The 12276-nt window shown below is 63.0% G+C and overlaps 2 protein-coding genes across 2 annotated transcripts in view; one reads left to right on the top strand and one right to left on the bottom strand.

The window, feature by feature from the left end:
• Stk32b (serine/threonine kinase 32B) overlaps positions 1–1829 on the bottom strand; it is a 119710-nt gene extending 117881 nt beyond the window's left edge. Inside the window, exon 1 of the mRNA XM_048364216.1 lies at positions 1486–1829. Within this exon, the coding sequence (XP_048220173.1) occupies positions 1486–1537 (52 nt within the window). The 5' untranslated portion in view covers positions 1538–1829. The remainder of the gene's footprint in view (positions 1–1485) is intronic.
• Positions 1830–8881: 7052 nt separating this feature from the next.
• On the top strand, positions 8882–11913 carry Cytl1 (cytokine like 1). The gene is made up of 4 exons (XM_048364218.1): positions 8882–9031; positions 10854–10898; positions 11040–11168; positions 11784–11913. Exons 1-4 carry the CDS (start codon positions 8882–8884, stop codon positions 11865–11867), a joined length of 408 nt encoding a protein of 135 aa, XP_048220175.1. The 3' UTR covers positions 11868–11913.
• Positions 11914–12276: the final 363 nt, after the last annotated feature.

Raw genomic sequence — 12276 nt, 5'->3', positions numbered from 1 at the left:
GGAGAGGTGAAGAAAATCATTTAAAGCAAGACTCTGACTGAAGCTAGAGTCACAGAGTCCTCAGATCAGAGGTGGGGTCGCCAGGTGTCCGCGCTCTCACCGGGCCACGCGAAAGCCTCCCCAGTGTCTCCTCTGTCCCCAGCGAGCTCTGACGAGGCACTGGCTCCACACCGAAGGCCAGGAGGAGCTGGCACGGCACTGACATCAGCACCGAGGATCACCACTCAGGCCCAGCAGACCGGGAGCTCCTCTGGAGAAGGTGGGGCCCCTAGACCCCTCTGCTAGAGCCAAGTGCAGGTTGGCGCCGCGCGTACCGGCCTGGCTCACACTAAGTGAGCGAATGTGGGTGTGGTGCCCGAGCTGAGGCTTGAACTCTGCGCCTTGCGATCTCCCTTGGCTTCTCACTCTGGGCTGGCGTTCTACCGCAGGAGCCAGAGCCCCACCTCCCGCCTTTTGGCTGATGAAGACAAGAGTCTCATGGACTTTCCTGCCCAGGCTTGGCTTAGACTTTCAAGAGGGGCCATCCAGAGGGTCATCTGAGCGGCCTTTGCCTCTGTGGTTCTAGAACCCGTGATCTGTACGCACAAATCTGTTGCCCGAAGAGAGATTACAAACACAGCTTCCCAGGCACCACCCAGCTTGGGAGCCGGCTCTGCCCTGCGTCTGTGAGGGGGACAGTCCCTCTCTTCGACTTTGGAGGGCGGTTTAGGACTCCGTGCCCCCAGAACACTGCCTGGCACCGGGAAGGCTCTGAGTCTTAGCTGTTACTAGGCACACGGTGGGGTTGGGAGTCCGCACAAGAGGGGCCGCATGTCCCCACCAGCCGGGCTGGCCCGGGGCTGTGGAGCCTGCCGGGATTTTCCAGGGCCTCCTCTCCCGCGCGCAGCCTCCAGCCTCCCAGAGGGGCTGGACAGCAGGGTCCCGCTCTGGGGTGTGGACGGGCAGGGCGGCACCCCCACCGGGGCGAGCAGGACGCCCACCTCCCGCCGCCAAGTTCGGCCCCGGGAAAAGTTTCCTCCGGCTGTCCCGGGCACGTGAAGACCGCGGCACGCAACCTGCCCAGGTAAGACACACCCAAGCACGCGCGCGCGCTTGCACACACAAGCGCAGGCGTGCGCACACCCGCGCGCACACCCGCACACCCAGGCCGCCTTCTCCAGCTCCAGCACTGAGGGCGACTCGGCTTCTGCGGAGCCCGAGCCAGGGCTGCGTCCCGGCCCCCGCCCCGGCCCCGGCCCCGGCCCCGGCGAGGCGCCCTCCCCGCCCGGCCCGGGAGAAGCCGGGGCTCCGCTCCCCGCGCGGCCCGCGCGCGCACGGCCGGGCTCCTGCGTGCGGGGCACCGGCGCTCAGGGCTCCACGGGGCCCGCACACCCGCGGCGCGGTGCCGCTCCCGCTCCGGCTCCCCGCGGCTCCGGGGCTCCGGGGCTCCGGGGCAGGACGCGGCCGGCCGGCAGCCCAGCGCTGGGGGCCCGGCCCGCCTCTTACCTTCCTCGTTCTCGTCAAACACGGGGGGCTTGTGGGAGTGGCTCCCGCCCATATTCCGCCGTGGCGGCCGCCACCGCCGCTACATGCCGGGCCGGGGCGCGGGGCGCGGGGGGCGCGCGGGGCGCGCGGGGGGCGCCCGGCCCAGGGGGTGGTGTCAGGCGCGCGGCCCGAGGAGGGGGCGCCGGGCGCTGGGGCGGGAGCCGAGCCGCCGCCCCCTCCGCTGGGCGTCCGCGGAGACGAGAGCCCGGCGGTCCACGCCCCCCCCCCCCCCCGCGCCCCGCCTCGCCCGCGCCACGCCGGGCACTCGAGCTCGGGACTCCCGGCTCCGGCTCCGGCTCCGCGGGGCTGCCGCGCGCCGCTCCCCGCTGCAGTGGGGGGGGGGGGGCGGGGGGAGAGCGAGGAGGCAGCGCGGGGGGAGGAGGGGGAGGAAAGGGAGGAGGGGGAGGAGGCAGGAGGAGAGGAGGAGGGAAGGAGGAGGAGGGGGAGGGAAGGAGGAGGAGGGGGAGGGAAGGAGGAGGGGGAGGAGGCAGGAGGAGAGGAGGAGGGAAGGAGGAGGAGGAGGGGGAGGGAGGAGAGGGAGGGAGGGAGGAGAGGGAGGGAGGGAGGGGGAGGGAGGGCCTCCGCGTGCGCGCGGAGGGGCGGGACCGGAGGAGGGGGCGTGGACCGCGGTGAAGCCCGGGGCTGGGGATGGGGCGCGGCCCCTGGCGCCTCCCGCCCCGCGGGGTCTGACCGCGGCGGCTGGGCGGGGGCGGCCGGGCGGTGGCCCTCCCGCACCCCCCAGCTCTCCTGCGGTTCCCCCCCACCCACCCACCCCCGCCCCGTCTCCCCGCGATCAGCCAGAGAGTCCTTCCTACAATGACGGGAAAGCGAGCGGCTGGTCTCTGCCGGGGCTCACCTGCGTCTTGACTGCACCTAGGGAAACTGAGGCTCAAGGTAGCCCCGAGGCTCCCGAGCGGGCTGCGGCGGTGCCACGGCTGCCCCCCCGCCCCCCTCCCCCCACCCCACCCCCGGCAGCGGTGCCCGGCGAGCGGCCCGCCTGCTGCGCGGGGTTCCTGGCCACATCCTGCCACCTGCCGGGCGCCCGGCCAAGGTGCGGATCCGGCCCAAGCAGAGGGGCTTTCTTTACGTCCAGCCCTCCTTCCCCCTCCCCCTCCCCCTCCCCCCCTTTCCTGGGGACCCCGCGGCGGGAACGTCCCCAGGACAGCAGAAAGAGCGGAGCGGGGATCCCGGGCGCGCGCGGCCCGCCCCGCGGGCTGGGCCCCTGGAACCGCGCGGAGGAGGGCAGGCCCCGGGCCCCGGCCGCCTGCCTGGCTCCCGGCTCCCGGCTGGCGGACGGCTGGAGTCGGTCCACGCCTGCCAATCTCTGTGGCTGGCAGGGAAGATGTGTCCCGAGGCCGCTTGGCGCCCCTCTGCCACCCTGGCCGGGAAGGGGATCCTGGCCACCACCGTAGGGCCCACAGGAAATCCGTGGGTTTGGTTCCCTGGGGCCCAGTGTGAGCTGTAGCCCTCGGTGGGTGGCGGGCGACCCCCTCGCTCTGCCCGGCTGGCGGTGTCCTCCCCGGGCGACGCCAGGCATTTCCACCATCCACACCAGAAGGGCGGTGGCTAACCCCCACGGGCTCCTAGAAGCAGCGCTGCAGGCTCACAAACAAGAGAAATGTGTGCTCTGTCGAGCCACTGACACCTGGGGATGCTTGTTTTGAAGTAGTACCGCGAAATAGCCGACTGCTACATACACAGGTGTGCGCAGCACACACATACGAAATTAACTAACAGTCACCCGTGCCTGGGCTGGCCTCTCCCCGCCATCCTCCTGCCTAGTTGGGATTAAAGGCCGTCATCCGCCGCCTCCCAGTCTCCTGAACAGACAGCCCCGGGGTGGACTCTTCCAGAAAATTAGCCAGGAGACTTCCTCACCGAAGGCCTTGGTGGTGGTGGATTATTTTAAAGCAGATGCATTCCTCTCTGCCGCAGGCTGCCAACCAGTCTCCCAAGGACGAATGTCGGAGCTTGGCCTCAGCCGTGCTCCGGGAGCACTCCCCTAGCCCAGCGCTCGCCCTTGGCGCGTGCAGGTTTGATGTGGTCTTCTAGCTCTGGGAAGCGTCCATGGAAACCCATGGACCAAACGCATCTGCCAAACCTGCCGGGCTTTGGGGGCAGCCTGGGTGCGGAGGGGTCCCGCGGGGCCTGCCTGGAGGATTCTCCTGCAAGTCTGATACAGACAGAAACAGGACAGAGATGTCCAGCTGGGTTTCTTTTTGTCACCTCCATTTGCATGACCAGGGTCTCTCCACAGACTCCAGACCCCTCCATTCTTGTCCTTGCAGCCACTCATGCCCGCGGCTGGGACGTCGGATTCCGTGGCACGCACCCCATTGCATTGTGGGGGCCGAGGTGGTTGCCTGGGGACCAGGTGCCCTCCTGCCAAACCGTTTGACACAGTCTGCCAGATCAGCTTTGGTTATTGTTGCTGTTAAGCCTATTTTAGTTAAAACCTGAGCCTGTTTTGCTTAGACTAAATACCGTCTGCTCACATACACGCTTGGTTCAATATGTTCTGCTTGGTGGGAATGCAGATTACAAAGTGGCAGGGCAGTTTCGTGGCTCCCCAGAATAATGGAAGAGTTTGGGCCCCACACCGGTTACTGGAAGTCATCTCGCTCAGACAGCAACAAATCATCGGCGGGGGCTGAAAAGTAGCAACTTGACAAGTAGCATCGTATGAAGAGTTGGTGCGTGTGAGTGTGCACACCCTCTCAAAGTAAGGGCCCGTGAATCACAGATGTAACGTGACACATCTGCTTTCCTTGGCTTTGTGAGACTCCCCTCGAGACATTCGCAGGGTCTGGAACTCGGTAGCCCAGCAAATCTGAGCCGCTCATTCTTACACTGAAACGATTTGCATAGTCGTTCCACAGTGACCTCAAATGAAGTGTTTGTGGAGAATCCGGCTGTAATGCAAACCAGGTTGGGGGCAGAAGGAAGGCTTTGCAAGCTGCCAAGTGCAACATCCACGGAGTGTTTTTCCTTGCCTTCCTGCCCAGTTATGATGAGGGAGTCTCGGGGGCTTACGGGAGCCATCAAAAACATGCTGGAATTACACTTAAGTAGGGGGATGGGGCCATTTTTATAGGAGCAAGTTGCAGCCTTTCTCAGTCCTTTCAGACCAAAAGGAGGTGAATGACGATCCAAGCAGGAAAACATAAAGATTGCTCTGGAAGGCGCCTGACAAGCCTTCGGGAAGCCACATTGCCTCTGAGTGTTAGAGATTCACGTTGGCCACGGGGTTGGGGAAGAGCCACGGTGACAGGAGACTGCAGTGACAGGTAGCCTGGAGAAGCAGGGGGGTGGGGGGAGGAGGGGGAGGGGGAGGGGGACTTGCAAGGAGCATTGCCGGCCTGGGCCCTCTCCCTGCTCCTTCACTACGAGCAAGCCAGCACGTTTGGAGCCTCTGTAGCCAGGGAGGAATGACACATTCCTAGGGCTCGGCTTGTAAACGCTCAGCACTTACGTAGAAGAGGTTACTTCTGTTCTGAACCTGATCAGAAAGGCACGCCCCCCCCCACCGCCCACCGCCCTCCCCTTCCACTTCTCCAGGGTCATTTTTCAGGAGGTAATCCTGTGGTTTGAAGAATCAAGGGAGTCCTGCTGAACGGAGAACGAAGCAAAGAAATGAAAGTCCCAAGCTCCATCCCGCTGAGGTTCGGAAGAGCCCTGGGGCGGCACGGGCATCCGCCCGGTGACCTGCCTGGACACAGACGTGGTCTTCCTTTGTCTGCTTTTGGTTCTTTCCTTCGAAATGTCTCAGTGACATCCTTCCATAATATGCTTGGGGCTTTACAGCTCCGAAGCAACCTGAGTCGGGCTCTCACAAATACCTTCTGTGGGTGTGTCCGCCGGTACTGGGGCTTGAACGCAGGGCTTGGGCACTCAAGGCTGGATGGAACCCTGCCCACTTGAGCCAGAGCTCCAAGACTGGCTTTTTGATGATTCGCTGGAGATAAGAGTCTCACGGACCAAAGGAGGATTCTCTTAGGAGAGGAACACAAAGGCGCAATGCCTGTGTGCATCAGATTGTGTACAATAACATTTATCAAAATGGACTCCAGGAAGTGGAAACAAGAGGTTGTGCTCTTTGTCGCTGTTTCTGTTTCCTGTTCTTTGTGTCTTGTGTGTTCCTTTATCTCTCTTTGGGAGGGTAAGGGGGGGGGACATGGAGGGACAAAAGCGGGACGCATGCAGCAGTGGTACTCGCTAGACACTGTGCTGAAAACGAACTGTACAAGTTGAGGATGGGAGGGGGAAACTGGGAGAGCCTGCGGGCAGGGGTGAGACCGTCCAAGAAGAAATGCAACTCGTCGCTCGATGTATGTGACTGTAACTCCTCCGTGCATCACCCGTGTAATGAAAGACAGAGTCTCACAGGCTTTCCTGCCCAGGCCGCCCCGCGCCGTCGGTCCTGGGATCTCAGCCCCCTGAGCAGGTAGGATTGCAGGCGTGCGCCACGGGTGCCTGGCCCACAGGACTCCTTTTGAATGTTCCTGGTAATCCGGTACAGCCCGAGACACCCTGAGCCAGCGAGGATGTTTGGGGACCTCCTCGCCATGTAAAAATTCGGATCTGGGGACGGTGACATCCCATCATGACCCAAATTCTAAGTTCAAGCCCCGGCTCCCCACCTCCCCTGCCTAGAGCTCCCAGAGTCACCCGGCCGTGAGCCAGCCCCTCTCGGGGGGATGGTGGAGGGTCTAGAAGGAGCCATGCTGTTCACTTACCTTTCTGCCCTTCCTGGTTTTGATATTGGTGCCCTGAACAATCACCACCCTCAGAAACCCACCCCTTGCTAGCCGAGGAAGAAAGGGGCTATTGAAAGGCATCGCCCAGAAAGCCTGCCGGCCACACTCCACCGGCTCCGGGTGCCAGCAACCCACCGGGGCTGAGCCCCCTTCTGAGGCGCGTTCTGCCCAGGCTCGCCACTTCCTGCCCTGGCTACCCAGCTGCCTGCAAGCAGCAAGGCCAAAACCCTCAAAGAGCTTCCGGAGGGAGAAAGCCCAGCTTCACGGCCTGAGGGCCGGGGGGGACGGGGGGGGGGGGGGAAGGGGTCCCATCTGGGGCCCAGGGAGGAAGGGGGAGGAGGCCACAAAGGTCACCATTCATTCATTTATTCATTCATTCACCCAGCCAGTCAGTCCACGGGCCTCCATTTCAGTGAGCTGGGTGGGCCTCACGTCCTAGGCTGGGATGCCACGCCTCCGACCCCGAGCCGCTCACAGCCTGATGCGGTTCCAACTTGGGAACGGAATGTGCAGGGCCACCAGGTACAATAAGTAGAAACAGCAGCTACCCCACGGGCTCTGGTCTCGGGGTTGACGTTTGCGGAGCACGGAGTCCTCAGCCAGCCACGGGGCTCCGTCTCAGAGGCGAGGACGGGGCGGCGTCTCAGCCCCGCTGCTGTCCGTGGTCTCTCTGCTGCCCGGGGTTGGGGCCCGTCTGAGGGGCCCATGCTGAGCCCAGGGCAGGCTGAGCCTTCGCCTGCTTGCACCCGTATTCCAGATTAAAGCGGGGTGGGGGGTCCCCTTTCCACCTCGAGGGCCCCTGCATAAGCCTTGTTCCTAAGCGCCATGTTTGTCCTCATTCCTCCCCTCAGGACTCCCGAGACAACTTTCCACCTGGCTTTGCCAAGGTCGAAAGTAACAAGGTCCAAAACACGTCTGGTAAACCCGACGGCTCTCCACACAAGATGCTAGCATGGACAGGAGCCCGGAGCAATGTCCCGGCCGGATGTCAGCATGGCCTCCACCCCTGGACCTCTGGCTGTCCCCGCGGTTGGTGGGGACAGCACACATCATGCCTGACATCAGAGGCACGGGTGGGCAGCCCCCCAGGCTCCCTGATGGGAGGGGCGGGGGGGGGGGAGGAGGGGGTGGCTCTTTGCTAATGGCTCCAGGCTACACAGCCCAGCAAGCTGCTCCCTGCCACAGCATTCCTGGAAAAGACAGCTGGCCGGTAGCTTTGTGACAGAGCTAAAGCTGTGAGTGTCACCCAGGACTCAGACAGTAGCCTGGCCGTTCCAGATCTTGGGTATCCTGACGTGTGGCTGCCATGGGACAGAGCGCAGGGAGCGTGTGCAAAGTCCTACCCTGGGTTTCATCCAAGTTACGTGGGGCCAGAGGCAACAGCAAGATCCTACACCTCACAGTTGTCCTAAGATTTTCCCACAACCCCTTGGGGCTGAGAATAAAGGACATTCCAGGCCGCGCCCCCCCTCCCCCCAAATCAGTTATTGGGACACAGCAGTCTGAGACAGCCCAAGGGAGAAGGATAAATGTTCTTTCTCCAGAAGAGCTGAAAAGAGAGCCAAACCCGGAAAACACCAGGTCACTACTGCCATCTGTTTTCAGCAGTAAGAACAGAGTACCTGAGGGCGGGCGATTTATAAACGAGACGTTTATTGGGCTCCTACTTATTCTGGAGCCCAGAAAGTCCAAGAGCCTGGTGCCAGTGTCTAAGAGGATGTCTCATGGTGGAAGGCTGAAGGCAAGGACATGTGCACAGAACAGCACACGCTCACCACAAACCCACTGCGCAGATAACTAACCCACTCCTTAGGCAACATGGCAATCCACGCTTGCAGGCTAAGCCTTTACCACCCCGATCCGCTTGGGGCCCTACCTCTAACACTGCCACGGGGCAGCTACACTGAACAGGAGGCTGGAGATGGGGTGGGGTGGAGGGCAGGGTGTTCAAACCCCTCTAAGGTGCATTAGAGGAGAATGGCTCCCGAGCACGTTCCCTGGTGCTGTAACAAAGTGCCCAAGGCTGGGGAGATGCAGAAGTTCCTGGAGCTTCCCGAGCCTCGGTTTCCCTACCGGGAAGGTGGGAGTGTTTCTCTGGCCCTGCCGTCTGGGATGCTTGCAGGAGTTGGGGCGGCAGGCTCGGCTCAGAGCGGGGGCGCTCGCGGACACCTGGCGCAGGCTCCGGTGCATCCTCACGGGGCCTCGTGGGGGAAGCCCATCCTGGAAGAGGGCGCCTCGCATCTGAGGGCTCAGGGGAGGGCACCTTCCTCCTTTCCCGGGGAGGGGGGACGGGGGGGTTCCGCCCTGAGGGGCGTTCACGGCCTCCATCATCTTTCCCTCCTCTCCCCGCCTCTCCTCTCCCTCTCTGGTCTGCTGCTCCGAAGAGAGAGACTTCTGTAGAGTAACAGCCTGCTTGCCTTCCCGGGGACCCCTCCAGGCAGCCCGGAGTGGGGGGGGGCGTGTCCCTCCTCTCCCCCACCCCCTCTGTCTGGACTGACCAGCCCCGGCCTGCAGGAAGGAGGCGGGCAGCCTGGCGTCCGGACCACCCCCAGCGGCTATTTAAAGGGGCAGCCGGTGCGGCCGCAGGGAGCCCCAGCACCATGGCTTCCTGGACCCCGTGTCTGCTCCTCCTGCTGCTGGCCGGTCCCCCCGCGGCCCAGGCCGCACCGCCGACCTGCTACTCCCGGGTGCTGACCCTAAGCCGGGAGATCACCAGGGACTTCCAGAGCCTGCAGGCTGCAGAAGGCACGGTGAGTCTCTTCCACCTCCACCTCTGGGGGCCGGTGGGAGGCCAGACGAGGCTCCCCAATCTAGCCTCTGGATAAAGTGAAATCGCTCTCCACTGAGGCCAGAACTTCAGAGTTAAGAAGGACAAAAGACTGCACTCATTTAGCCCTCTCCCTGGCCTAGTGGTCAGGATCCTGTAGCCAGGGCTGGCAGAGCCCACCCCTCCCCTCACTGCCCAGGAGACAAATCGCTCAGCACCCCCCCCTCTCCCCCCCCCGCAGTCAGATTCCCTTAAGACAGAATGACAGAACAACTGGGAGGTTAACCGAGCTATCACGCATGCACGGGAGGCCCTGGGCGCTGGGCAGCGGCCAGTCCTGTTCCCAGAGGAAGACGGTGGGGGGGGCGGGGGGGCGGAGGGGGGTGTTTCTCAGCGGGAGCTAGACGGCGAATCCAGGCCTCTGGCTCTCTAGTGCAGGAGTGACACAAAGTACATCAGGCTCACTGAGAGCGTGGGTAAAACCGAAAGGTGCCTCTTGGCTGCTTGTAAATGTTGGTGCTGGTGTTTGTGGGATCCGAGGCCCCCTCGTGGTGTTTGCAGTCAAAAAGTTAAGTCACGGGTATATAGAAAAAGTAAACTATTTGCCTGGGGGGGGGGGGGGTGGTGTTGCACAAAGGACAAAGAAAGCCGGTGGCCACCTAGTGGTCGAGGTTGGTATTGCACGCATCGGGTACGGGGCTGGGCTTCGCATCAGCTAAGTTGGCATCCCTCCGCAGGGCATGGGCCAGCTAGGGGCTGGGCTTCGCATCAGCTAAGTTGGCATCCCTCCGCAGGGCATGGGCCGGCTAGCTGCGCCGCCGTTTGCCCACTGAGCCCTCGCTCGTGAAGTCTGATTTCAGAAGGAAAACAAACCCCTAGGAGGGAAGTGGGAAAGATACACACCCTAACAGTAATCTCACACCTGAGAGGGAAGCTGAGTCACGGAAGGGGAGACTGACCAGGAGTTGTCTCTTACCATGCGCGCGACACGCCACCGCACAGTCAGGACCTACAGGCGTGCACTTGCCTAGAACCGTCTCTGGTGTCGCTTGCGGTGTCTGTTACGGATCAGAACCGTGTAGACCTGACGTGACTGGGCGTATTTATTTTTACACGTGTCTACCTGCGTGTGTATAATCGTGTATGTCTGTATGTGGCTATAGACCTGTCGTATGCCAAACAACTATAAAACCTTGACAAACACGCATCTGTGTATAGACAGCACTTTGTATCTTTGTGTACATGTTTGCGTGTGTGTGCAAGCACAAAATTCTAGAGAAACAAGTGCCAGTTTGTGACTGTAAGCGACATACAAAGCAATACGATTGTGTGGGCGTCATGGTGTGAAGATTTTGCATAGGGCTGGGCACCGCGGCGCAGGCCTGTAATCCCAGCTCTGCACAAAGCTGAAGTTCAGAGGATCCCACCTCAAGGTCAGCCTGGGCAAAACCTATCGAGACACCCTACCCGAGCCAACAAGCCAGAGGCGGCAGCCCCTGCCGAGAGTCCCAGCTCCCTGGAGGCCTGGGTGGGAGGCATAGGCAGCCTGGCCCAGGCCAGCCATAGGCAAAAGCACCCAGAAAAAAACGAAACTAAAGCCGAAAGGTTTGGAGCGATGGCTCAGGCCAGGGTGGCCTGCCCAGCAACCGCAAGGCTCTGAGTTCAAACCCCAGGGCGGCTGTCAGGAGCAAGAAGAAGACGGAAAGGCTCGGCCACCGTCCCTGGGAGGCTGGGGTCCGGGTGAGGGGCCCCCCGGGGGACGCAGTGAGGGGGCCCGTGGCCAGCAGCTGGGATCCTTTCCTCAGGAGCCGTGTGTGAGGTCCCTGCCCGGCCTGTACCTGGACATCCACGTAAGAGGGCCTGCCCAGCCAGGGTGGGGAGTGAGGGTGGGGGGGATGGGGATACCTGCCCAGGGGGGAGGGGTGGTGGAGCTCTGCCCCGGGCCCCCGGCTTCTGCTTCTCCCCCAAGCCCGTCCTGCCTCTGCTCCCAGAACCACTGCGTGCTGGCCAAGCTGCGGGACTTTGCGGCCTCGCCCCAGTGCTGGCAAATGGCCCCGGCGGCCGCCCTGAAGGACAAGGCGCGCAAGCTGTACACCATCATGAACTCCTTCTGCCGCAGGGTGGGAGGCCGGGCGGGGAGGGGGGAGGAGGGGCGGGGAGGGGGAGGGGCGGGGAGGGCCGCCTTCCACAGCCAGGTCGCCCTGTGACGAGCCCCCCATCTCCTTGGACACACGGCCCAGTGGTGGCAGTGGGAGGCTTCCTGGAGGAGGGGCTGGGGGGAGGGGCTCTGTGCGCTCTCCCCTCCCTCGGGGGGGGGGGGGCTCAGTGTCCCTCTCGTGACACCTCGCCAGGGCGGAGTTCACCGCCAGAGCCAGGATTGGCCCAGCGTCTCCTCCTGCGGCCTGTGGGTGCACGGAGACCCCAAGCGGGGTGCACAAGTGGGGTGCAGACATGGGAGGAGGGCACCGTTCCCAAGGCCACGGCTGGCGGCCACAGGGCCTCCATTCTCTCATCCACCTTTCCTTCTGCTCGTTCATTCATTCGTTCGTTCATTCACTCTCCACTGCCCCACCGTGTGTCTCCGTAGCCTTGATGTGGGTGTCTCTGGGGGGGAAGGGCTGGGGCGAGCTCCCACGGGGGAGAGGGGGCTCTGGAGCCGTCCCCAGCAGCCCCCTGCTCGGGTGGACGCCCCGGCCGCCCCCGTGGTGGCCGTCGCCATGGTTGGTCTTCTGCAGGATTTGGTCTTCCTCTCCGATGACTGCCAGGCCTTGGAATACCCGACCCCGGTGACCACGGCGCCCCCCGATGGCCAGAGCTGAACACGCAGCCCGCCCAGAGAAGCACCCACCAGGAGGGAGGCCGGGGGGCCCCGGGCCCCACCGCCCCCATCTCCCGAGGCCCTGACCCGCCAGGGCTCCCCAGGCCCAGCTCCGGGATGGTGAGACACAGCAGGAAGGGCCCCCCGGTTTGTCTTTTAGGAAGACTGTAGCCTGAGAGAAGCCACGCGGTGAAATCTCACCCGCGTTCATGGACTCGGGGCGCTGTCGCTCCTTCTCGAGGGGCGCCCACATACATTCACCCACGTTTCTTCTTCATGCCAGCGCCCCTCCTGCTTCCTGCTTCTTTTCAAAGCAAGGTTCTGGCGTGTGCGTGTGTCTGCAAGGCTTGCATGGCGCTCGTGGGAACCGTTGACAAGCGATGGAAATCCAATAAAGAAAGTCTTCCTAA

Source organism: Perognathus longimembris, chromosome 16 (assembly GCF_023159225.1).
Source record: "Perognathus longimembris pacificus isolate PPM17 chromosome 16, ASM2315922v1, whole genome shotgun sequence".
Classification (NCBI taxonomy): domain Eukaryota; kingdom Metazoa; phylum Chordata; class Mammalia; order Rodentia; family Heteromyidae; genus Perognathus; species Perognathus longimembris.
Note: the sequence above shows the minus strand (reverse complement) of the source record. Positions and strands in the feature narration are given on the sequence as shown.